The sequence below is a fragment of the Oncorhynchus masou genome, chromosome 14 (assembly GCF_036934945.1).
Source record: "Oncorhynchus masou masou isolate Uvic2021 chromosome 14, UVic_Omas_1.1, whole genome shotgun sequence".
In the NCBI taxonomy this organism is placed as follows: domain Eukaryota; kingdom Metazoa; phylum Chordata; class Actinopteri; order Salmoniformes; family Salmonidae; genus Oncorhynchus; species Oncorhynchus masou.
Window position 1 is genome coordinate 15521652 of NC_088225.1, and position 27676 is coordinate 15549327.

Consider the following 27676-nt stretch of genomic DNA (forward strand, 5'->3'; position numbering starts at 1 on the left):
CCCGATGGCTCAGTTTGGCCAGGCAGCCAGCTCTAGGAAAAGTCTTGGTGGTTCCAAACTTCTTCCATTTAAGAATGATGGAGGCCAATGTGTTCTTGGGGACCTTCAATGCTGCAGACATTTTTTTGGTACCCTTCCCCAGATCTGTGCCTCAACACAATCCTGTCTCGGAGCTCTACGGACAATTCCTTTGACCTCATGTCTTGGTTTTTGCTCTGACATGCACTGTCAACTGTGGGACCTTGTATAGACAGGCGTGTGCCATTCCAAATCATGTCCAATCAATTGAATTTACCAAAGGTGGACTCTAATCAAGTTGTAGAAACATCTCAAGGATGATCAATGGAAACAGGATGCCCCTGAGCTCAATTACGATTCTCATAGAAAAAGTTCTGAAAACTTAGGTAAATAAGGTATTTCTGTTTTTTTAGATTTAATAGATTTGCAAACATTTCTAATTTTTTTGATTTTGTTTAGAATATTTTTTTTCAGAACACAAATTATTACACTACACAAATACATATTTAGAGGATTTAAACAAAGTACATCAAACTATTTAATAATTGTGAAATTTCATATTTGTTCAAAAATCTCCATTGGGCTGTTGTTCTCCTTGGAGAAAAGAGCTACACTGTAATTTTCTATGATCTAGCGCCATCTCCTGTCAATGGAAACGCATGATCACAAACCCTAACTTTTGCCTGAATAAAGTTTGAGGAGAGAAGTTTATTTTGTGATGTGATGCAAGTCATTCTTATACAGGGGGATTAAACATTCAATATCTCAGATGTTGATCATGTTTGAGTAATGAAAATGTCTAAAAACCTGTATGAATTCAAAAAATCTGTTGCCTATGCATATTTATTTTTGGGCGGCAGGGTAGCCTAGTGGTTAGAGCGGTGGACTAGTAACCGGAAGGTTGCGAGTTCAAACCCCCGAGCTGACAAGGTACAAATCTGTCGTTCTGCCCCTGAACAGGCAGTTAACCCACTGTTCCCAGGCCGTCATTGAAAATAAGAATGTGTTCTTAACTGACTTGCCTGGTAAAATAAATCAAATAAATTTTGTGTGTCTATGTCCATAGGTGGCTGTTTACTAAACTCATATGCATCAGGTTTAGTTTCCCAATAATTCACTTTTTGTTAGAGTTTATCTTGTTTGAGTTGATGATTGATGATAGCAATAAAGACTGTAGTTGTGCTGAGGTCTGTTGGGTATTCCCCAGCTTTGTCCAGCTGTGACCCTGCCAATGTCATTGGTGTCTAATCTCTGTCCCTTCCCTATTTCCCAGACAGCCCTCAACTCATCTCCCTGTCAGCATTACTGTGATTGGCTGCTCGCTTTTCTGACCTCTGACTTCTCCTCATGGTGGGCAGAGGAGGAGGGCCGGGGGCTGGTTCAGAGTCTGACATGAACAATCAGGTCTGGTCAGAACCCGGCCCTACAGGGCCCAACAATGGGCTGTGGATTTTGTGGTTGAGTGGCAAAAAGGGCCGACTGATACTAAGCAGAAAGTACTCAGAAAACTGGCCCTGATCCTATCCTCCATCACTCTCTCTCTCTCTCGCTCTCACTCTCTTTGTCAGACTGATCTCGCTGATTGGTCTGTTGTTTTTTCCTTGTCTGCCCTCGCCAAACTTGGTAGAGAGTGCTAGGTACACAAGAGTTTTTCCCTTGGTGTAGGCTACATGTATGGTAAAATTTCTAATCTGTGATTGATTCATTTAGTTGTAGTCATGTAGTGATTTTTACCATATGACGGCAACAAGTTATGACGATGGAGGATTCTAAAATCATAACTGGTTATGATTGAATGAATTAGCGCCCCTGAGATGGGGTCTTGGAACTTGGATGCACCCTTTGGACATCCAGGAGGGTGTGCGTCTGTGAAGGAATGTACTTTTGTTAATAAGACAGAAAAGGGAAAAAAGAGAAACAAAAAGGTTTGGCCCCTTGGTCGCTCTATTAGTGTGGTTGAGTGGTTTCCTGAGACTCTTGACAAAAGCAACTGTAAAGCGATAAAAAGGCTTCCTCATCTCTTGAGTTCTGTCCCCACTCCAGAGTTGGATGTCTGCTTTTTTGTTAATATTTTTTTTGACAACTGTCACTCAGAACTGGGGTTAACACTCCAAAATGTCTTATCTTCAATGCCAATACCACTCAGAGTTTACTCTCTGCTCCTCATTGCCGTTCTCTGCAAAGTTTAGGATGAACAATTCATGTACAATTTTTGGGGACAAAAACCCCCAGATTTTTTTATTTCCAGAATTCACTTCCAAAGGTTGTCGCAAAGCGCATTGTCTGCAAGGTATTGGGTTAAATACCCTACTCAAATTAATATAAATATATATTGTATTATTTTACCAACTCAATCTGCTTGAACATTTAGATAATGTCTATTTATGCTGTATGTCAAAACCGTTCCATTCAACACATTTAGTACATTTCCATTTCCCATTTAAACTCATCTGATGGGATAAAGATCGAGCTGATTTGTAAAAAATAAATAAAATACAAAAATCCTATCAGTCCTTTCAACTCCCTTTTGGGACACTAGACTGGATTTACTTGCGTGACGAACAAACCTGAGTGAGACTGATTAAAAATGAAGCACTATAGCAACAACCAAGCCAATAGTCGAACGGGAAGCTGTTTACAAGGGGGGTACCGTTTCTATGGTTGCCGGACAAACCTCCTGCACCAGGTATTAAACTGCCCCCGGAGAGATCCTTAGCCGCTGCCACTGTTATAAAGACCTGCTTTTGAGACGTTGAATTGAACAAGCGCGCATCAGAGCGCCAAAGACATCTCGAGGTATTTTTTCATACATTTTCAACAGGTGCAAATCCTCAAGGCTAAAGTGAGATTAATAATTTATCAATTGGCCATTTGGATTGTAAAGTATTTTCTCAGCATTATATCCGATCAAGGTAAGTTTGTCATGTTTTTACATTATTTTAATTTTAAAAATTAAAACATATTAGAATTAAGTAGGTTATCATTAAATTGTAGCAAATTATTATTGATATCTTGCCATAAATATACAAAGTTGTTAATTGTAACTATTGTAAGGTTTTGTTGTAAAGTTAAATTACTAGCTAGCTATAAGCATCTTCATATTTTTTCAAATAATTGAAACATTTAAATGGAATAATCTCAAATATCTGATTTGGCACAATTCATTAATTTGTCAATAGCCTACTCTATTTGATCACGTTTTGAGTCGTTTATCATAAATTCACTCGACATATATACGTTTATAACAGTGCCTTTGTCTCAGCATTTGGTGTGGAGAGTCCCGTTTTATGGATATAAGCTATTACGTATAGGTAGGTAGGCTAGACTGCGCTCCAATCACTTTTCACAAAAGTTATATGACCTCCAGACAGTCAACATCGGAACCAGTAAGAATAAACATTGCAGGTATTTCGCACATAATGTCATGAATAACAGTCTTTATTCTGGGATTACAAACCCACGCACTCCTTTTGTTAATAAGCAGTTTCTAATCAAATATCAACATTTGAAAGATCTCAACTACATGCAGCTATTGTTCCTACAATTTGTTTCCCTACAATTCACTGAATAGAACGTGCCATTACCACAGAGAGAAACTATTTCAATTTACCCCCTGACATGCCTCAAAGGGCTCTGTTTTTAAATAGGGCTATCATTGTCCTTTTCAGCTTTGTTCATGTCGGGTGTATATTTTCTCCTTGTCAGGCTGTTGTCTGGTGGTATAGGGGGGAGCTTTAGCCATCGGAGCGGAGGGAGGACCATGCTGTCTCTAAGCTGTGCAGACCCCTGGCCCGAGGGCTCGGTGGGGCTGGAGGAGGAAGTGGTGACTGCCGCTGCTCATTCTGAGGAGCTGGACCTGAACGACAGCTCAGCCTCAGCAGGCTCCAGCAGCACTGGGGGCTCTGACAACCTGGATGACAGCCTGACCAGCCTGCAGTGGCTGCAGGAGTTCTCTATTCTCAATGCCAATGGGCCTCAACAGGCTCCTCTCTCCACTCACCACCAGCCTCACTTCTTCGGCCATCAGCAGCTGGGCTCCGAGGCTCCCGCTTCCCCTCTGGCTGGTGACCCTGCATCCATGGGGATGCCCCTCACCCCAGGCAAGCCTACAGCAGCAGCCTATTGTAGGATGCAGTCACTGTCAGCCCTCCCTAGCCTGGTGTCCCATGGTCACTGCCCTGATGAGGTGGACTACAAGACAAACCCTCATATCAAACCACCTTACTCCTACGCCACACTCATCTGTATGGCCATGCAGGCCAGTAAGAAGACCAAGATCACCCTCTCCTGCATCTACAAGTGGATCACTGACAACTTCTGCTACTTCCGCCATGCTGACCCCACCTGGCAGGTAAATGTTGCTAAAGTCACACCCACACACACACACTTGAAAATGGCTCTAATAGTATGCTTTAGACTAGGTCCTGTGAGAGGCTCTCAGTCATGTTCGTAACTTGACTATGTCTCGAGCAGCCAGAGAGTGAGAGACAGAGAGAGAGAGTCCTCTTCAGCATCTGCCACAGAGGGCTCTGTGTGTTTTGGAGTGGGGCCAAGATGCAGCTGAGCACAGTTTTTCTTTAACAGGAACGAGTAAGAGCACAGTTCTTTCCAAACGTCTGTATATTGAGAGCTCTGGGCTGTCTGCCACACTCTGATCAAGCATTAGCAGCTATGGTTTATGGGAATTAAGGGCTCTCGTGGTACAAAGATGGCAGCAAATACTCCCGTAACTTACAAAGATTGTAGCAAATACTGCCTTGGACGTCCCCTTACTTGGCAGTGAGCATCTTGCTTAAGAAGACTTCATCCCCCCACAACACACATTTTAGTGTGTGCGTGTGTGTGTTTTTAAACCCATTACATTATTTTTCAGAAATAGCTCCCAGGTTTTCTGCTTGAGCAAGGAGAGGCAATGGGGGAGTATGGGGAGGGGCGGTATGGCATCAAAAGTGCAGATTCCCCATCAAAGGGAAGAAATTCTCTGGAAAAAGTTTCTGGATAAATGATTAATTAAGTCGTTAGCCGTACTCCCCGGTTCCAGAAGTTATACTAATTTCCTGAGCATTCTGTTATTGTAAGCCAGTGCATGGGGCAGATAATATTTAACAAAGGTCAGCAGGTCACTCGTCTAGCTGGGGGGGGGGGGGGGGGCAGTGCTGAGCTCCTGGTAAGGCTGAATGCAAGAGTACACAAGCTAATATATTTGATGGACCAAGCCTGAATGTGTACTGCCATGTCAATCCTGTCCCCCTCATGCGCTATTTCAGAACTCCATCCGGCACAACCTGTCTCTGAACAAGTGTTTCATCAAGGTTCCGCGGCAGAAGGATGAGCCAGGGAAGGGGGGCTTCTGGAAGATCGATCCCCAGTACGCAGAGCGCCTCCTCAACGGGGCCTACAAGAAGAGGGGGATGCCCCCTGTCCAGATCAACCCTGCCCTGCAGAACAGGCTTAGGGCCAACCCCCAACCCCTGCCCAGGGGCCTCTGCAACCCCACAGGCAGCCAGAGTGGGCTGTGTGTCAATCCAGAGGCTCAGCAGCTCCTGAGAGAGTTTGAAGAGGCCACTGGAGCCGACCAGAACTGGGACCCCTGTCTGGCCGAAGGCACCATGCTGGGGGCATGGCCCATGAGAAAGGGAGGCCCTGGACACAAGAGGAAACACACACTGGGCTCCAGGACTGCCATGGTCAAAGTCCCCTGGCGCTCCAGCTCTCCTTTGCTGTCTGTGGAGGAGTATAGGGAACTGGGCTCCCTGAAGGGGAATTTTGACTGGGACGCCCTCCTGGATTCTGCGCTGAGCGGGGAGCTGAGTCTGGACGGAGGGGATCCACTGAGCCCCATCCCCCAGGAGGAGGACCTGATGGTGCGGGGGACCCACATCTGTCCCCTGGAGGCCCCCGCAGGGACAGCAGACAGCAGCCACGTGCTGGCGGAGACCCAGAGGAGCAGCGGAGCAGACTTTGAGGAGACCTTCCTGGCCACAGCATTCCTGCAGAGCCCCTGGCCAGAGGAAGAGGAGCAGGGATCTACCAACTTCCTGTGCAGCTCCACAGTCAACCTGGAGCAGCTCTTTGACCTGGGAGACTCCCTCGGAGGGGACCTCAGCAGTAAGATAGAGTATCTTCTCTAAAGACATGTTCTCCAATTCTTTGGCCTTCAAGACTCGTTGACTATACTGTGATGACACTACTAGATTATTGTTTAAAAAGAGAGGCACCACATGAACTAAAATGGACCTTTTACACATACACGTTTTTAAGATTTCTAGATTATGTTTTTTGAAATTGGTACAATAATGGATGACATCATTAATACCTACAGAGCAAAAATGCCACAATGAACTGCAGCATTCTAAATGATTACTGGACAAAAACTATATCAAACCTACTGTTGGGACCATGACATTGGATAATAGACATTATCAATAAGACTTCGCTCACAAAGAGAAACAAAATATTCCTGTCTGAGGACAGGAAAACCACCAATATGTCTTTGTTTACATTCTGAATATATATGTGGTATTGAATGGATTTCAGGTTGACATGGATAGAGGAATTGTCATCCAGGCACAAGGTGAGCAACAGAACATTGGAATCGACATTTTAGAAATGTACATTTATTTTGCATTAGATGAAATTACAAAATAAGACTTTACAGTGACTGTACTCTTTGAAAGTTATGGACAGTTTCGAGATGCAAGGCCAATAGCAAATGATGAGTTGGGGTGTTGTACCTGACAGTGATGCAACGTTTTAGCTGCTTAAGATTAGTTGGTTTAGCATGCTGAATATTTCATAAAGGTTTAGATGAATCCACCTCACAGGGAATACTATTATTTGTTGTGAAGATCTTTGGAATGTATGCATCAGACTTCAGGAATTTCGGCCCTGTACTGAATTTTCTACTGAAATGCTGAATGATCTGACTTTTAACGATCTGTGGATGCATTTGGATGAAATTCTGAAAATAGTGTCTATTTAATATCAATATACAATATCTGTAACTGAAGTGAAAGGAATACTATGATGATCAATGAAGAGATATTTGCCAAATTACTACTAATTAGAACACCTTTTAGACTTAAAATAGTTTTATGTGTGGGGTTTTCTATAATGACTACTTTGAATGCATTCTTTGAATAATGAGCTTTCCACTTTAAATGTATGCAGAACAATTTAAAACAGATTGTTTTTTAGCAAGCTTAGGATTGTCATATTATCAGCAGAGTGTAAATTTATATTTAATAATCATTAATTCAACAAATTTCAGTGAGTTAACCAGTTACAGAGAGCAGTAGAGGACAGATCTGGATGTCGTAAAGACAAGTTCATTCCAATGCAGAATAGCTCAAGGCAAGCTTCTTTGCAAAGGTTTCAGTGGCTTGTCAATGAATACCCGACCTTCAGGTTAGATGTGCAAAGAACAACACTTGGGACCAGAAGACCAGCAGTGTTAGAGGCTGGGTTTTCACCAAGGAAAGCTGATGGAGGCCTATTGGTCAACAGAAGGACACAATGCAAAAAAGATGACATAAACAAGCAGGAATTACATGAACAAATGTTGAGTTATGAGATATTCTCTTGTTTTGTTTCAAGTCTACCTTTACCAGGAAATTTCTGTCTTTCCTCTGGTCTTACTCAACCAAATCACACGGTTTCAAGACATGAGTGAGTCGTAAAGGTCAACTTATGGGACAAAAAACAGTACATTTTCAAACAGAAATGGGGTGTACCTTTGGTGGTTCGTCAAAGTGTCAGTCTTGTCATGCATGCCGTGACCGATGTAGACAGTTTGTTAGCTAAGATACCCACTTTAGCTAGCCAGTAACTCCTCCAGTGTGTTGACGTCATTTCACAGGATTTGTGTTTGGAAAGAAGCTGTAGAGGTCGGTAAGAAATGGCCCTTCTGTAGCCAAATATCTTATTCATAAATTGTGGTTGTGTTTTTAAGCATTAAATGACCTAGTATGATGGTGCATTGATCAGTTATACAGTTTAAAGCCGCTATTTTTGTGTTTTTACCCAAAGTTGAAATTTAACATATATTAAAATGTACTAATAGTCGTTATCTTGCAGAATAACTACTCCTGGTTTATTAGTGTTGTAAATCCACCATGAAGTGTGAAAGTGCAATCAATGTACAGTGAGTGATACTTGGTCTATTTTACATTACATTGAAGGTTAGTAATGCAGTGGACTTCGTCAGACCCAGTTCAGGGTTTATTGTGGTACGGTATGGATACATCCTGATGGAAGGAAACTCCTTTAAAAGTGAATTAACTACTACAATATTTTGTCAGTTATGTATTAGCTCTTCCAAAACACTGGTCATCCAAGTTGACCCTATTGGCATCATACCTCAAGATTTCTTTTTATGGAGATATGCATTCATGTGTGCATTCATACTGTTTATTTTTCTGTTTTTCCTTGACAATAAAAAAACCTTCAAACTTGAATGAGTTTACATGAGTTTTTGTACATCTGGGTGCGGTGCTTTTGAAGATGTCTATCTGTCTTTCCGTCTTTTTATCTCTCTCTTTATTTTCTCTCTGTACATTCCTGATTCCACCCCATTAGTGTGTCTTCTGTGTGTGTTGGTGTAATTAACGCTTGCCTTTTCCTTCCTTCCATCTCTTTTCGGGGGTGACTGGGCTCAGGCAGTGGATTGGGGTCTTTCTCTAGCTTTTGTCTGTGCTCAGTCAGACACTTGTCCCCCGCCCCCACCCCCCCCCCCCAGGGCTCTGCTCAGTGCTCATCTCACTGGGTCAGTGTGGGGTCTAACAGGAACAAGTGTCCCACGCCTCCATATATCACTATCCTGTCTGTTCTGGACCACACCGTCTCTCTCTACTTCCGAGGATTAGCTAAGTTCCACGTTCAGGGAACTATATGAATATTTCCCTATGGCGTTTTCAAATGAAGCCCAGTGTATAGTTAGCGTGTCATGGTGTCAAAGATTGAGACTGTCTTTACCACACGGATGCCTCATGAGGTAATCAGGAAAAAGTTGGAGCACGCAGGTGAGAAATCCTATACCTCTGTATGGTGGACTGGACACCGAACCCTCCACGGGAAGGGTACGGTTCTCCATCTCCATCCGTAGTGCTCTCTGCTTGGGAAAGGAGAGCTGACAGTCTGAGTTAGCCTTCTCCCCCAGCCCAGCTCCACAGAGGCCCCCTGGACAGCAGTTATCACATGGTACAGTTGTCTGTCCAGGTGGAGTGTAGGGTTCATAATTATAATGTGGCAGGCTGGTTAGATGAGAGGCTGTTGGTAACATGATGCAGCCATTCTTCCCCAACCCTGCTGATGGCTGCAGGTAAGGAGAGCTCCCTGGTGAAATGCTAACCCTCTCTGCCACTCGCTCGCTTGTCCCAACCCAGGAACACTCCAAACTGAAAGTGCAAAAAGGCAACAACAGGAAAATGTGAATAACCAGTTATACATTATTCTGTCAAGGGACAGCAAAGTCAGAAGTATCTTAGAGGTGTAGAGATACATGTGTAAAGCTTCCATTTGTTTTATGTGATAAGCAAAAATGTAGTGAAAAACAAGTAGGAAAAGGAGAATATATATTTTTCTTTTTATAAAAAAAGAAACATACAGCTAGTTTAACAAGAGGACCCGACCCAGGAGGTCCCAAACTGAAGAACATATCAGCCACTAGAACGAGGGCACCAGGGCGTTGCCTTCACAATGTATTTCTCCCCGTTGCCCCCACAACTCCATTGGTATTCAACCAGGCTGTGTACTGCAAAGGAGGGAGCGAGCCGCTGATGGCTTGGGCAGCTCTACTCGTGAGTTCAGCTTATCCATCGGCTCCAGAAAAGAGGGAAAAGTGTTAAGAAGAGAGGGGGAATACATCTTTTTTATCACACGGCCAATGAAAGGCTGGTCACCGGGGTAACTGCTGGTGCCATTGTTATGTAGACTGGAGGGAGAATGGGAGAGTGTATGTTACTGGTTCCTGCAAGGCCCAGGGAGGGGTTGATTAGGGTTGTGGACGGATGGCGTGGAAAGAGAGGGAGGTGGACAGCCCGCTCAGATTTATTATAGTGGCGGTGTAAATCTTTGTAAAAGTGCACTTACCTTACTAAAGTGAACCTCTACTCACACCCCCCTTCTGGGTGGGGAGGGGGTGGATTCACAGGGTCTGCCTTGAAACACTGCACTGTCTTGTTCGTTAACCCCCTTTTATACAGTGCCTTGCGAAAGTATTCGGCCCCCTTGAACTTTGCGACCTTTTGCCACATTTCAGGCTTCAATGATCACAGCAGCAGAGATCCTCACTGAACTTCTGGAGAGAGTTTGCTGCACTGAAAGTAAAGGGGCTGAATAATTTTGCACGCCCAATTTTTCAGTTTTTGATTTCAAAAAAAGTTTGAAATATCCAATGAATGTCGTTCCACTTCATGATTGTGTCACACTTGTTGTTGATTCTTCACCAAAAAATACAGTTTTATATCTTTATGTTTGAAGCCTGAAATGTGGCAAAAGTTTGCAAAGTTCAAGGGGGCCGAATACTTTCGCAAGGCACTGTACCCTGCCAGGTTATACTATGTATTGGAATAAGCCTCGTATGTTGTTCTGTCAAGTGAATGTCCTAGATAGTGCTCTGAATGGCCAATCATATGGGTAAAATAGATGCACTGTGCCATACACAGCCCTGATAAGATAAGTGGATCACTACAGACCACTTTATTTTGTTCCGTTTGTTGCTTGTTTTTCATCTCTGTTCAGTGGGTGTGTGGAGGCGGAAGTAAAAATGTGCCTTATCACATTTTCACTATGGTGCCTGAAATATCAACAAGGTTATCACACACCATAAAACACATCAGAAAAGCCCTTAAGTTTTATGGTGTTTTTTTGTGTTGATTTTACTATGCTCTGAAACAACCTCTAGAAACACATGTTTCAGTACAGGTTCACTGCTGTGAAATTATACAAAATACTGGTAAAAGAGGAATATGTCAAAGGTCAAATAGAATCAAAGTCAATATTAGGCTGATGCCATATGTGTTTGATATGTTGAGGTCAGGTGAACGCTGTGGATCATTGTGAGAGGGATGTGTGGTGGTGAATGTATATTTGGTGTGACAGTGTGTGTTTGTGTTTTCCTCTGCTGCAGCAGTGTGGGTTGATGTCTCTTTGTCAGTGAGACACAGGCAGAGGGGTAATCTGACATCCATCAGTGGCTTAGTGAGAAATACACACAGTGTGTAACCACAGGGAAACAATACCCGGGGAAACAGTGGGAGGGCCCAGCATTCATTACACAAGGCTGGGGAAGATCTTTTGTAGGTGTTGAAGAAGACAGAATGAGACAGCAAATGATTGCAGTGACAAGGACATTTCTGGGGTTTTGCAGTAAACTTGAACTTTTTCCCCTACTGCTGAGAGAGGATGTTCCTAAGGGAGTTATCTTTCATAGAGGTTACTACTAGAGATAGAAAACCAGCCAGTCAGTTTAAGGGTGCCACATTTTGCTGTTAGGAAGAGGGAACCAGTCGGATGTACTAAAATGAATATGGGGGAAACAATAGATGGCTCAAAGTGTATTTGTATTTATTATGGATCCTCATTAGCTGGTGCCATGGCAGCAGCTACTCTTCCTGGAGTCCAGAAAAATTAAGGCAGTGGCCCAAAACATTACATTCGCACAACATATTAAGTGTGTGCCCTGAGGCCACTACTCTACTACCACATATCTACAACACAAAATCCATGTGTACGTGTGTACAGTGCGTATGTTATCATGTGGGTGTGTATGCGTGTGTCTGTGCCTGTGTCTCTTCACAGTCCCCGCTGTTCCATAAGGTGTATTTTTATCAGTTTTTCCAATCTGATTTTACTGCATGCATGAGTTAATTGATGTGGAATAGAGTTCCATGTAGTCATGGCTCTATGCAGTACTGGGACAGACCTCTACCCATCTTAGCTACTGTTACATCAATATGTTTTGACCACGACAGTTTACAATCCAGGATTACTCCAAGCAGTTTAGCCTCCTCAACCTCCACATTATTCATTACAAAATTTAGTTAATTAAGATTTAGGGTTTGGTGAATGATTTGTCCCAAAGACAATGCTTTACGTTTTTGAAATATTTAGGACTAGCTTATTTCTTGACACCCATTCTGAAACTAACTGCAGTGCTTTGTTAAGTGTTGCAGTAATTTCACTTGCTGTGGTAGCCTATGTGTATAGTGTTGAGTCATCAGCATACATAGACACACAGGCTTTACACAGAGCCAGTGGCAGGTCATTAGTAAAGATTGAAAAAGAAAGGGGCCTAGGCAGCTGCCCTGGGGAATGCCTGACTCTACCTAGATTATGTTGGAAAGGCTTTAATTTTGGGCTGCAATCCTGTTAACGGGATGATATGACAACAGCCAGTGAAAGTGAAGAGCACCAAATTCAAAACAACAGAAATCTCATAATTAAAATTCAAACATACATGTATTTTATTCCGTTTTAAAGGTATTCTTGTTGTTAATCCCACCAGTGTCCGATTTCAAATAGGATTTACGGCGAAAGCACCACAAACGATTATGTTAGGTCACCACCAAGCCAAAGAAAAACACAGCCATTTTCCTAGCCAAAGAGAGGAGTCACAAAAACACAAATAGAGATAAAATGAATCACTAACCTTTGATGATCTTCATCAGATGACACTCATAGGACTTCATGTTACACAATACATGTATGTTTTGTTTGATAAAGTTCATATTTATATAAAAAAGTCTGCGCGTTACATTCACTAGTTCCAAAAACATCCAGTGATTTTGCATAGCCACATCGATTCAACAGAAATACTCATCATAAATGAAGATGATAATACAAGTTATACACATGGAATTATAGATATACCTGTCCTTAATGCAACTGCTGTGTCAGATAAGAAAAAAAAAGAAGCAAACCATGCAATAATCTGAGATGGAGCTCAGAACAATCAAGTCAAAATAGACGCCATGTTGTAGTCAACATAAACCATAAATTACATGCTAAATATTCCCTTACCTTTGATGATCTTCATCAGAATGCACTCCAAGGAATCCCAGGTCCACAATAAATGCTTGATTTGTTCGATAATGTCCGTTATTTATGTCCAATTAGCTACTTTTGTTAGCGTGTTTGGTATACATATCCAAACGCTCGTTCTGGTCAGCGTGACGTCGGACAAAAACTTCAAAAAGTTATATTACAGGTCGAAGAAACATTTCAAACTGAGTACAGAATCAATCATTAGGATGCTTTTAACATTAATCTTCAATAAAGTTCCAACCGGAGTATTCATTTGTGTCTTCAGGAGCCATGGAACGCAGGTCACTATTATGTGTAATGCACGTGACCAGAAAATGGCTGACTGTCAGACACCTGTTTCATTCTGCTGTCATTCAGTCCCACAACACAGTAGAAGCCTCATTCAAATTTCTATAGACGGTTGACATCTAGTGGAAGCCCTAGGAAGTACAACATCATTAATATCTCAAGGGGATTTCAATGGGAACTGTGTTGAGTACACACCAGCCTCAGATTTCTCATTTCCTGTTTTGATTTCTCCTCAGGTTTTTGCCTGCCATATGAGTTCTGTTATACTCACAGACATCATTCAAACAGTTTTAGAAACTTCAGAGTGTTTTCTATCCAATACTACTAATAATATGCATATATTAGCAACTGAGACTGAGTAGCAGGCCATTTACTTTGGGCACCTTATTCAAGCTACTCAATACTGCCCCCCAGCCATAAGAAGTTAAAGAACACCCTCTGTGTTCTGTTAGACAAGTAACTCTCGATCCACAATATGGTAGGGGATGTAAAGCCATAACACATCGTCAAAGTCGTGTGTATAGGTGGCAGGGAAGTCAGGCGAGGAGAGTCAAACGGAGTGTAAAATGGAGTCTTTTAATGAATGTCCACGTAACATGCTCCATAACACTAATAAGAATAGAATATAAACAAACATGGGTACGAGGACCCGTTGCGCACCTATACAATAAACACAACACAGACAATAAACAATCTCTGACAAAGACATGAGGGGAAACAGAGGGTTAAATACTCAACAGGTAATGAATGGGATTGAAAACAGGTGTGTGGGAAGAAAAGACAAAACCAATGGAAAATGAAAAATGGATCAATGATAGCTAGAAGACCGGTGACGCCGACCGCCGAGCACCGCCCGAACAAGGAGAGGCAACGACTTCAGCAGAAGTCGTGACACACATACGTTTTTTCAGCAGAATATTATGATTGATAATGTCTAAAGCTGCACTGAAGCCTAACAAAACAGCTCCCACAACTTATTCTTTACTAGAGACCTAAGACAACAGCATAGCAAGGCAGCAACACATGACAACACAGCATAGTAGCAACACAACATGACAACAACATGGTAGCAACACAACATGGTAGCAGCACAAAACATGGTACATTAGCTTAGTCATTTGTGTAAGTTCCGTACATGTTGAATGTCCTTCTCAATAAGTGTGCTGGAAATCTGTTGTTAATTTGTTTACTATGAAATAGCATTGTATCTGGTCAAACAGCATTTTCCACAAAAGTTTACTAAGGGTTGGTAACAGGCTGATTGGTTGGCTGATGATTTTTGCTTCCCTCCAGGCCTAAGGGCACGCACTTTCCTGTAGGCTTAGATTGAAGAGATGGCAAATAGGTGTGGCAATATCGTCCGCGATCATCCTCAATCATTTTCCATCCAAGTTGTCAGACCCAGGTGGCTTGTCATTGTTGATAGACAATATTTTTTAAAGTTCTGCATTAGGGTTAGCTGTACTAATCATTTTATAAATGCGCACCTGTCAAGAAGTGTTCCCTACTTGGACATAAGTGTTATGTGTCATGGTTCCTGTGTTTCCTAATTAGCATGTATGTTACGCTGTCCAGGTAACAGCCAGCAAGGTGAGTCACTCCAGAGAGAGAACAATAGTCCCAGAGATCTAGTCCCTCTGAAGCCGCTTAAAGCAGAATCAGTCTCAGTTTACACCTCTGTGTTCAACATCTCACATCATCGTTGTTCCCCCTTAGCAAGGAAGAAATGCATCTGACCATATGACATGATGTGGCAAAAAATATACAGTGTAATGTTGGAGGAATTAATGATTTGGTTGTAGCAGTGGAAGCTGGAGTGTGGCCATTCTATGGATTTCCCAGCAAGCCTTGCGGCAGTGATAAACTAAAGCACACTGTCGGCTCTGAGCAGGTGACGCAGGGAGACGGAGAAGCCATTGTGGAGACAGACAACACAACAGCAGCGATGCACACCGTGGCCACATACCTCTGGAGGAAGTGACCAGGTCAACTGACACCTGATCATGCCGTACTCTACAGAGAGCTCCTCAGACTGTCCCTCCCTTGGGGGGTGGAGGGGAGGGACATTTACTGAGAGGAACAAAAAACAAACATAAACAAGGACCATGGCAGCTGGGGGCAGGTTGAGCCGTATGCGTTCCTGGCAGCCGTGGCCGACCTTGGCCGGGCAAGCCCAGACCTGCCTCTCAATGCTGGGTGGGAGAAGCACCAAGCCGCTTGCAGGACTTGGCCTGACTCAATGAGAAAAGAAAATAACACTCTGGGCAAACAAGAGCATAGTAAGCTCTTTCCACCTCACTCCCTTTTTTATTGATTCCTTTATTTATTTATTTCTCAACACTCATCGGATTCCAGCAAACGGCTTGGCTACTGCCCCCCTTTGCTTTTTACTACAGAGGATACTTTCTTTTTCTCTTATTCTACTCTTACTCACTCCTTTCCAGACTTTAATTTGATTTCTTTATTTCTTTGTTTTTCACAGTGGAGATGAGGCTTTGAAACGTTGCTGTTTTACATATCTTAGGGGCTCTACTCAATAGGTGAGCTGCCGTGGCGACAAAAGCCATAAAAGCCCCCCAGGCCTGGTCGAAGCGTAGGACCCCCTCACTGCTTGGCTCAGCCAGAGCTTTCTCTCAGCACCCCTCCACGACTCTGTCCCTCCATTCATTGGTGTTGCCTCTCACCCCCAGCAAAGAGCATGGCGGTTTGCATCGGGTGCATCCACTAAATGATTTGATCGGAGGAGACGTGGGATGGAGTGAAACAGAGACCTCCCTGGTCATTTCCCACACCACATTACAGCCCCCAGTGTGAATGTCTGGGTCTCCCTCTCCACCCCCCCCCCCCCCATCTGTCTCTCACTTTCTACCTCTCCATTTTCCTCTCTCTCCGTTCTCCTCTCTTTGTCTAGGGGTGAAGGTAGATGTAATTTCTTACCAAAATGACATCAAAGGGCTCCTTTAGGCTACCCGCGCACGTTCATTCTCTCGCAAAATATTTCCAGCCTCCAAACAGTTGTGAATAGAAAGAGACATCTGTTCCACAAAACACCACAAAGTGTAATGACATTTTGGTGATTGTCATTAGGCCAGAATTTATGCATCCGCTGCTGTCCTTGCGTGTTTCAGTGTCGGCCATTCATCTCTGCCTTGGCAAAATGTCAATATTCTTGTTGAACCACATCGCTTTTTTGAGCATAGGCCATACCACCCGTTTTGAAGTCCATTCGCTCATTTTTCATGCCTCTGACATGTGGTAGCCTAATGATAAATCATGGTGTAATAGCTTACAGTTTTCTTGACATTTTGTTTTAATTATTGAGATAGGGTCATGTATTTTGCCGGGACGCAATACTGGACTGTACCGCCTTACTTTCACCCCTAGTCTTCCTCGCCCTCTCTAACTCCCACCCTCACTCTCTCTCTCTCTCTCTCTCCTCATCTCTGCTATTACTCATTTGCAGTGTGGGGTGTTAATGGGACTAGGTTGATTTGTGTGTGACGATGGGAATGGTTTATTACCTTACCGGCCAGAGCTTGTCAGGATTTCACATTCTTTTTTTGTGCAGAATTATAGGATGTGTGTGTACTGTTCAAAACAGGTCAGAGGATACAAAATGAAGCAGAACATAGGCCTACGTTTACTTTTAACTCCTGGCTTTAAGGTCATTAGTCAGTTGACAAACGGTGGTTGGCTTGATGTGTCAGCTGTGTAAAGGAGTTGATCAAACATTCAAACTGTGTGTGTTTGCATGTGTGTCAGAATGCCGTTGCTACACCTGACTGGCTGCGGTAGATCGGATCTGGCCAGCCACCTCTTGCTGCTGTCTTTACAGCTTGGCCATGGGAGGGGCCAGGGTGTTTGCGTGAGTGATCTTTAGCCTCATGTCAGGTATCAGAAAAACACTTATTAACTGAGAGGAATGCAAACAAGCGAGAGCTAGAATACAGGACAAGACATGGGATGGAGGAGTAGGAGGGGTGCCCCCATCTTGTAAACTCCTCACACAGGGATTCATCCAGAACATTCTAGAACAATGGAGTTCCACTGGGGGAGTAGGTCCTAGAACACTGTGACCTTTTATGTTACAGAATACAACATATTACACAGCATGTTGCTCTTACATAGTTTTAGTAAGTTGCATTTGTACTCTTTTCTCTTACTCAGGTTAAAAGCATCTAATAATTGAATTCATGTTTCATATGTTATCACCTGACACAACTTCATTTACAAGGCCACGAAGGTATGTTCTCTTGCAAAGTACCCTGTAGACTGTTGTGAGAGGTGTGAGGGAGAATTGCCACCTGTTTTGTCTCTACATCCCTATAGTCACCATGTTATAACTTGTGAAAGTGGCTTGGGAGTAGAGCAGGCAGGAAGGGCCATGGGTCGTCCCCTTGTCACACTGAGAGGGTGCCAATGCAAGTACACTGAAACTGAAGACAAATGACAACAGATTTAACAGATTAGTGCCAGAGGACCTACAGCACTTGGATGAGACTGAGCGTGATGTTGAGGATGTGAGGTGTTAGACCCTCTCTGTGGTGTGCCATTGTTTGCTAATGGTTTAGAGCTAGGCAGTCAGTTTTACCACTGCCCTCAAGATCTGTTTGCAAACCATCCTGATTGCTGGATATGTGTAGCCTATAAACAGACATCCTGAACTTTTCTTTCGTTTGAATGGGAATGTATGTTTTGGTGGACGGTAGTGGGGTTGGTACAATGTTAGCCAGGCCTGTCAAAGGTAGTGGGGTTGGTACATTTGGTTTAGTATTTCATTGCAGGGGGCTGGATTATTTCCTACATTTTACTCGTTACATCTCCACAATTTTATTGGACTGGTAACTCAAGTAAATGAAATGTAAAAGGCCCAATGTACCATACCATAGTAAATACTGGATGTTGACTTTGTGTAAATTCCTCTGTCTGTATTTTGTCGTTACATTTGTCTATTGCTGGCAGCACCACATCACTAAGTCAAATTCCGGGTATGTTTAAATGGACTTGGTGAATAGAAGTGATTCTGATCCTAAAGAATTGTAATCTTCAATCGAAACATCTACTTCTCTTCACTGAGCGCTATAACTTTGCAAGCAATAAGGATGACCTTTTAGTGTGACCTCTGGCAGTCAGCCCCTCAGTGTTACAGTTACTGGGGTCCTTAGGGTGTGTTTTGCAAGTCAACAATACACAAAGCAGAAATACCCTGCTCTGGCCGATTGAGAATGCAAAGGCCCAATTCAGTGTGTTAAACAGCAGATTAAAGAGTCAGGCCAACTGAAAGGCCACAGCGCAACCCCAGGCCCAGGAGTTAAGGACCCATGAATAATATGTGGAGACTCACACACAAAGGTACTGTGTCACTCACACCAGAGACTGGAATGTTGACGTCATGTCTCGCACGGGAATAGGTCAAGGTGTAAAACATGCTATGCCCCGGTTGACTGAAACGTTTTATTACATGTTTGAAGTATGTCCACAAATATCTATATATGCAGCTCATTGTTGAGGATTTTTTATTTTACTCCAGACTACAGATGTGATAGCAGCATTACGGAGCTTTAATAATCTGATACATATTGTTATATCAGAAGTCTTTCCGCATGGGTGGTCTAGCTAGGCTAGAAGACACAGCATTGTCAGGTCTGGTAGAGGTCACCATGGAGATGGGCTAGACTTGGGGAGCTATCCGGCTTACTGGAAACGTGGTTTATTGTTGACTTTCAGGGAAGGGGAGGGGGCCTGCTTGTGGGGTGAGGGGTGGGAGGGGAGCATGGTCTCTTACTTCCTGGTAGTATGGACGTTTGCTCAGCGGGGCATTCTCTCATTGTCCATGCATCTAAATGCACCTCTCTCACCGCTCACGTCAGGTGTGATGACTCGTGGCCAGGCCTGTCAAAGGGCAAGTCGTAAGGAGGTTGCATATATAATACATGCACCCTTCCAAGAGCCCTTTCATTCACAACATTGGTAAACTATTTACATTACAAAGTGAGAAAATCAAAATATGATAAAAATGCAGAGAAGGCATTTATCAATATGAATAAAAATAAGGTTATCACATATGAATTACATTCCAGTGGTACTATGGCGCAATAAGATTGTGTTTAACACTTGTCTATTTAGAGAATGGCAAGACATTTTTAGCCAGGTGATATGAAATGTTGTTTTTTTATCCTCATGCTTTGTTTATCAACTAAGCTGCAGGTCTGGGAGACTGTTTTTCCTGTGGCCTCATCACAGCAGATAAAAAGCCTTATTTCCCAGACTTCATTAGCATCAGTGATATGAGTGTATTGTGGCATTACTGAAATAAAAATGTAAAATGTTGTGCTTTGCTGCCCTCTTGTGAACTTCTCTCAAAAATGTACAGTTGCGTGCACCAGGACCCGGTCGTCACTAGTTAACACAGCCACAAAGTCAGAATTATTTTTTATTTCACCTTTATTTAACCAGGTAGGCAAGTTGAGAACAAGTTCTCATTTACAATTGCGACCTGGCTAAGATAAAGCAGAGCAGTTTGACACATACAACGACACAGAGTTACACATGGAGTAAAACAAACATACAGTCAATAATACAGTATAAACAAGTCTATATACAATGTGAGCAAATGAGGTGAGATAAGGGAGGTAAAGGCAAAAAAGGCCATGGTGGCAAAATAAATACAATATAGCAAGTAAAACACTGGAATGGTAGATATACAGTGGAAGAATGTGCAAAGTACAAATAAAAATAATGGGGTGCAAAGGAGCAAAATAAATAAATAAAATAAATACAGTAGGGAAAGAGGTAGTTGTTTGGGCTAAATTATAGGTGGGCTATGTACAGGTGCAGTAATCTGTGAGCTGCTCTGACAGTTGGTGCTTAAAGCTAGTGAGGGAGATAAGTGTTTCCAGTTTCAGAGATTTTTGTAGTTCGTTCCAGTCATTGGCAGCAGAGAACTGGAAGGAGAGGCGGCCAAAGTGTATTGATTTGTTATTAATAAAAAAATATTTAAAAAAGAGGCGGCCAAAGAAAGAATTGGTTTTGGGTGTGACTAGAGAGATATACCTGCTGGAGCGTGTGCCTCATGTGGGAGATGCTATGGTGAACAGCGAGCTGAGATAAGGGGGGACTTTACCTAGCAGGGTCTTGTAGATGACATGGAGCCAGTGGGTTGGCGACGAGTATTAAGCGAGGGCCAGCCAACGAGAGCGTACAGGTCGCAGTGGTGGGTAGTATATGGGGCTTTTATGGCTAACCCCCGTCGATTTCTACAATTTATCTTGTTATAATCCGATTTTAAACCTAACCCCATGCCTAACGCTAACCTTAAATTAAGACCAAAAAATAATGTTAGTTTAAATATTTTTTTTACGATACAGACATTTTTACTTTGTGGCTGTCTTGTGGAAACCCTACGGCGATTTGACAGCAGTCGACCTAGCAAATATGGCTGACCAAAACAAATCAGCTAAAGTAGAATTCGGCAATGAATTACTAAAGTAAGTGCACAGTTTAAACGCCGTGTCTTTGAATAGGCACCGGGTTAATCGTTTCTTACATAATAGTTTTTGTCAAGCTAATTTAGTACAGTTTTGTTGTGAAATTCGAGCTGTTATAAACGTGTTAGCAGCTAGCTAGCTAACCCATTCATAGACGCTAATGTTAACTGCTACGGACAACGCTAGCTAGGCAATCTGAATGTGGTTGTCCTGTCTTTATCAGCGCGGTCAAATATTTTTATGTTTTTCTAACCGAGATAATTAAATGTAAGACCAGCATTTTTGGGGGGTGATTTCTTACCATATTTAGTGCGAAAGTCGTGTAGCCAGTGCAGACACCAATTGGAGACAGTCAGTTCTTGCAACTTGTTGTGCTTCTGATTAAATGACAGCCCATCTGAGCTGTTCGAAGCCCGCACGCGCAGCCACAAGATCCCGTTTCGCGGGCAGAAGGATTTCATTCCCACTGGGTCGGATCAGCAAAGGGATAGGCTTCAGCAGAGTTTGGACGAGCACTGGAATCTAGTATCTGAGGAGCGAGTGGAGAGGTTGTGAGTAATGGATGGAGGAACCAATGACGACTAGAGTGACGGCTACTAGTAGATTTACATACTGTATGTGTCAACTTTAGACTGTTGGTGTGGTTAGTCGATTATACCTAGTCCATATGTATTTGCAGCTAAACAAACATTGGTATTACTGTGCTTTACAGCTGGTGGCGTGACTGACTCTTTGTATGTTTTTGTGCTCAGGGGAACCTGGTGGATTCCCAGTGACATGATAGTGGAGCTGCAGTCACCAGCAGTGAGTAATGGTCCATCAGAGAGAGCGAAGGACCTTGTCATGACAAGCTCTCTGCCTCTGATGATGTCTATTCGAACTCATCTAGAGCTCACCTCTCATTAACATTTAGTATAGGCTAATGTCTAAAGATTTCACATGAAAACTGACATTACATCCATTCTCTGTTCTGCTGTAGGGGAAGTTTTGGCAGACTATGGGGTTTTCTGCCCATGGTAAGCAATGTCTACATCCAGAAGAGGCTCTCTATCTAATGGAGTGTGTAAGTGCATGGGCTCCACGTTGCCAATAAACATGTTAATCGGGGAATTGTTACCAGCTCACACCATTCAGGTTATAATCATCCCTGGTCATATTGTTGTTCACCTAATAAAGACATTTCCGTTAGTTTGATACATGTGGATCCAAATAAGACAAACACAGTTTGTCATTTTTATCTTAGAATTGTTATCCCTTGTGATCCTCAAAATGAATAGGGAAACCTGCAAGTGTTCTACCAAGACCTGCCACTGTCCATCCAAGAGGGCTATGAGAGATTTCTATACTCGAAGACAATGAGTGTACAGCATTACCAGGTATGAGAAAAGACAATATAATACTATTCCAGCAAGTCTAAACTTATGATTTGACCTAACGTGATGATTTTATTTCTTCTAAGGGTATTTGGCCATTTGAAGTGACTTGGTTATGTGGTGAACAGATTTGATCCCAGGTAATTGTCTCCCTCATGGGCATGAGCTAGTCTAGATTCTAAGGCCATTCCTTTACTTTAACTTGAACCTTTTCCTTAGTTGCATGCAAGCGACTGTATTTATGATCTGAGGATTGGTGTTGTTCCCTGTAGTTCTGTACCATCGCAGTATGAGAGGCAGTTGAACCTGCCCCAGTCCCAGGACAGATCAGGAAGACTTCCGAAGAGGAAACGCAGCCACAGCCCCACCTCCAGGTGAGTGAGCAGACACAGACATACCCAGTTTATATTTAAACATGGTTTAATCACTCAGTCAACCCACACGCCTCAAAGCGATTACTGTCCAATGGGAAACCCTGCCTTTCTGCCTCTTCTAATGCGCTCCAGGCACACAGGAACACAGGAGGGCCCCACTTCTAAGAGAATGGAGGAGGAGAAAGACTGCAACAGAGAGTAAGAGGACAAGAATCCTGACTCTCTTCCAGATCTTTCAGCCCCAGACATTGACGAAATCCAGACAGCATCACACGTTGACCCCACTACTTCAACCGCGGGTGGCCAGGGCAGGAGCTGGTGGTCAAAGAAAGGCTCCCCAGACCCTGACTCTGAGCTTCCAGGTCAGCCCCAGAGCTCCCCTCGCTGGGACTTCAGCTCCATCCCCTTTCCAGACCTGGGCTCCAGAAGCTGGCTCCCCAGCAGCCTGACCTCCCCAGACCCCTGCCTGCTGCCTGGGGCTGTGGGGTCAGTGGGGGCCTGCGATGTGGCCCCCTGGCTGCAGAGGCTCAACCTGCTGGAGGTGAGGATGTCCCGGCATGAGTGGGAGAGAGAGCGGGATAGGGACCAACGGGAGAGCGGGATAGGGGTCAACCCTGTTGTGTGAACTGAACTCTCATATTTAATATGGTGAAACTATTAAACTATTCTTTTTAAAATATTTTTCAAAAGAAACATTGAACATATTATAGTCAAATCAGTGTAAAAGCAGGTGAGCTGGTTCTACTCTTTTTTTTGTTTTGCTGTTGTTGCCATCCTCTGGTGTTTTGTGGTGGAAAACTGAGCGGGTCGAACATAACACGTCAACCCTGTTACCCATAGACAGGCTGTTACCCAAGACAATTTTTTACAATTTCATTTTTGAAAAGCTTGCATTTAATTGCTACTCCCTGTTTCACCAAACACACTTCCATTCCCGTCAGATGGGGATTTATGTCTGATTTAAAAATACATATTAAACCCTGTTACAGTCCATGTTGTTACTTTATTTAGCCTTTAATAAGCACTTAATCTAGTAATTTATTTAACTTGTTTAGATGAGAAAACATGTTTTATGAAGTTGAACATGTGCTCTTTATGACAGATTGCTAAAAGGAGGTGAAATCAACAAAATAATTTGACTAAGTTACACTTCTCAAATGGCACTGAATTTGTGGAATGACCCAGAAGGTTTTGGCTTGAACACTCTGTACCTTCTGACAATGGCCCTGAGTAAAGTCAACTAGCCATGTGATTGGGCCACACTCACATAATGTTCTCCAACACATATAAAACACAGCCCTCTCCCACTTGGACACCATTCTGCTGGACCTGTGAGCCTAAACATACAGCAATGAGCACTCTGTGGCTTCTGTGTTCACTCGCTCTAATGGGTGAGTTCTCATTTTTGATTTCTCTCAGCTCCTCTTTCTCCTTGTTTGTCTTTGGCTTCTAAGAAAATAATACATTTTTTTGGCACATTATTGAAAATGGAACTTGTTTATGAGTCCCATATTCTACCACGTACGGATAACCCATCCACTGTACCACCATTTGTATCAGTTGTGATCCATGCCTTCCGTAATCTAAGATAGGGTTTACTCTCCTAAGCAGGTGGCGTCTCCGCTATGGAGGACTGTTCCTATCATCGTCTTCAGGAACACTTGGGTCTGTCACAGAAAATGGCCTGCGGCCTGTGGTGTACTGGACCAATGGTAAGTGTTTGTCTATAAACCCTCTGCCAACATTTTGTTGGGTGAGCTCTGCCCTGAACCTTTGCAACTGATATATATATATATATATATATATATATATATATATATATATATATATAACACACACACACACACACACACAGTGAGGAAACAGTATACAAATATGATATGTTGATTATAAATAATGATATCAATCTGATACCCAACTGTGCAGTTGATAACATGGCAACCATTGGTTGATGCAATGTAGTTGGTCTGGAACAAGACCTATGTTTGATGCAACACTTGGAGGATCATCCATATAAGTTGTCTTACAGGAGACACACATGCTGCGTGTATAAGGAGAGAAGCATTTCAATTTTGTTCAGTAATATATGTATTATGACTATGTAATCTATACAGTGCCTTCAGAAAGTATTCACACCCATTGACTTTCTACATTTTGTTGTGTTACAAAGTGGAATTCAAATGGATTTGTCATTTTTTTGTCAACAATCTACACAAAATACTTTGTCAGTGGAAGAACAATTCTAATATTGGTAAAAACTTTGAGAAAGAAAACACTAATATATCTTGGTTAGATACATATTCAACCCCGAGTCAATACATGTTTAGAATCACCTTTGGCAGCGATTACAGCTGTGAGTCTTTCTTGGTAAGTCTAAGAGGTTTCCACGCCTGGATTGTGCAAAATTAGCCCATTTATTATTTTCAAAATCTTTCAACCTCTGTCAAATTAGTAGTTGACCATTGCTAGACAACCATTTTCAGGTGTTGCTATAGATTTTCAAGTAGATTTCAGTCAAAACTGTAACTCAACCACTTAGGAACATTCAGTGTCTTCTTGGCCTTGTGTTTTAGGTTATTGTCCTGCTGAAAGGTGAATTCATCTCCCAGTGTCTGGTGGAAAGCCGACTGAACCAGATTTTCCTCCAGGATTTTGCTTGTGCCTAGCTACATTCCGTTTATTTTTTCATCCTGAAAAACTCTCCAGTTTTTAACGACTACAAGCATACCCATAACATGATGCAGCCACTGCTATGCTTGAAAATATGGAGAGTGGTACTCAGTAATGTTTTGGATTTGCCCCAAACATAACGCTTTGTATTCAGGACAAAAAGTGAATTGCTTTGCCACATGGTTTGCAGTTCTATCTTAGTGCTTTGTTGCAAATCCCTGAGCGGTTTCCTTGCTCTCCGGCAATTGAGTTAGGAAGGACGCCTGTATCTTTGTAGTGACTGGGTGTATTGATACACCATCCAAACTTTAATTAATAACTTCACCATGCTCAAGGGATATTCAATCTCTGCTTTTGAAAAAAATGTTTACCCATCTACCAATAGGTGCCCTTCTTTGGGAGGTGTTTGAAAACCTCCCTGGTCTTTGAGTTTATTTTATTTTTACAGGGACAGTGCACATTAATCAACGTTTCAGTAAAAGTGCCGGTTTTAGCCAGCCGGCTAATTTTCAACCTCAGTCCCTGGGCAGGTTATTAAAAACAATTACAACATAGATAATCATTGAGCAGTGAGCACACGCAGAGCAACAAAGGACAAGCAAGACGTAGCATACAGACAGAGCAACATAGAACAAAAAGCAGCAAGACAAAATTCGTAAAAGCAACAGTGTTTCCACACCTCACAAGCTACAGACAACATGGAAAGCGGCAATACACAGCTAGGGATTGTGTTCACAAATCTGATTGACCTTTAGCCATGTTTTCATGCATTTTGTGAAAGTGTGATATGTGGTGCACTTATGTGTGTCTGGCAGTGTATTCCAGACATGGGAAGCTCTCACAGAGAAAGCAGATTTACTAAAGGTGCTTTTCCTTAAGGGAACTATACAGTCACCTCATGGCAGACCTGGTGGATCTGCAGCCATATGTATAGGTTTTCTGTTTAACAAAAATACTGAGTGGCGGGGAAGCCAGGCCATTTAGGATCCTGAATACAAGACATGCGTCGGTATATTGCACAAGATTTTCCCAACTCAGGAGCTCATGCTTTCTGAGGTTGTAACATTGATGATGGCTATTAGGCTTCCTATCAAGCACTTTGAGAGCCTGTTTGTAGACAGACTGAATATGTTTTAATGTTGTACAGCAAGCTTGGGCCCAACTAGCCAAGCAGTATGTTAAGTGGGGGAGTATCATAGATTTGAAGTACAGTTTTGCTACCTCTGTCGTCAAACTATTTCCTATAAATCAGAAATTAGCTAGGTTGAATTTGGTTATCTGAATTACCTTTTTCATATGCTTTTTAAAAGAGAGGTTGGAATCAAGTATGATGCCAAGGTACTTAAAATCAGATACCACCTGGAGCTTCTCCCCTGACACACAGACATCTGGCTCAGTAGCATCTGTTGCCCTCTTTGTGAAGAACATACAAACAGTTTTTTTCACATTGAGATGCAAACATGAGTCACTGAGCCACTTTGCAACCTGGACCATTACAGTAGTGAGTTCTTGTGCAGCTTGTTGTTTGCTCTTTGCATGCACATATATCACTGTATCATCAGCATATATTTGAACTTCAGACCCAGTACAGATAGAAGGAAGATCATTAATGTACAGGCTGAACAGGAGGGGCCCCAGTATTGACCCTTGGGGCATGCCCACATCCTAGCTAAGAGTGGGTGACAGTGTGTCACTCTGACACACTGAGTTCTGTCTTCAAGGTATGATTTCATCCATCTCAAGGCATTGGGGGAAAAGTTGAACTTGGACAATTTTATGATGAGAATCTCATGGTTAACAGTATCAAAAGCCTTCCTTAGGTCCAGAAACACAGCCCCAACAGCGCCCCCATTATCCATCTTGGACATCACATTTTCCAGAAGAAAGCAGTTGGCCGTTCCTGTGGAGTGTTTCGCTCTGAAGCCAAACTGCATGGAGTGTAATGTGAAGGGGCTGTTGTTGAGGTGGGCAATCAGATGTTCTGCGACACACTTTTCAACAACCTTTGACACCACAGGTAGTATACTAATGGGCCTGTAGTTACTCAGGTCAGCAGGGTCGCCCGATTTAAAGATGGACGTTATTATGGCCGGCTTCCATACCCTTGGAAACAACCCCAGACATATAGATGTGTTGGTGACATTCCAGTTAATTCCCTTAATTGCATTTACATTTACATTTAAGTCATTTAGCAGACGCTCTTATCCAGAGCGACTTACAAATTGTCAGAAGGTGAATTCGCCATCAGTGGAACAGCCACTTTACAATAGTGCATCTAAATCATTTAAGGGGGGTGAGAAGGATTGCTTTATCCTATCCTAGGTATTCCTTGAAGAGGTGGGGTTTCAGGTGTCTCCGGAAGGTGGTGATTGACTCCGCTGTCCTGGCGTCGTGAGGGAGTTTGTTCCACCATTGTGGGGCC

The 27676-nt window shown here is 42.8% G+C and overlaps 1 protein-coding gene and 1 pseudogene across 1 annotated transcript; both read left to right on the forward strand.

The window, feature by feature from the left end:
- The first annotated feature begins 2752 nt into the window (after nt 1–2752).
- Nucleotides 2753–8468, forward strand: LOC135553740 (forkhead box protein J1-A-like). Its single transcript, XM_064985688.1, has 3 exons — nt 2753–2930; nt 3724–4369; nt 5286–8468. The coding sequence occupies exons 2-3, from the start codon at nt 3779–3781 to the stop codon at nt 6147–6149; spliced, it is 1455 nt and encodes a 484-aa protein (XP_064841760.1). The 5' UTR covers nt 2753–2930; nt 3724–3778; the 3' UTR covers nt 6150–8468.
- An 11979-nt stretch (nt 8469–20447) lies between these two features.
- On the forward strand, nt 20448–23575 carry LOC135554372 (tRNA-splicing endonuclease subunit Sen54-like; annotated as a pseudogene).
- Nucleotides 23576–27676: the final 4101 nt, after the last annotated feature.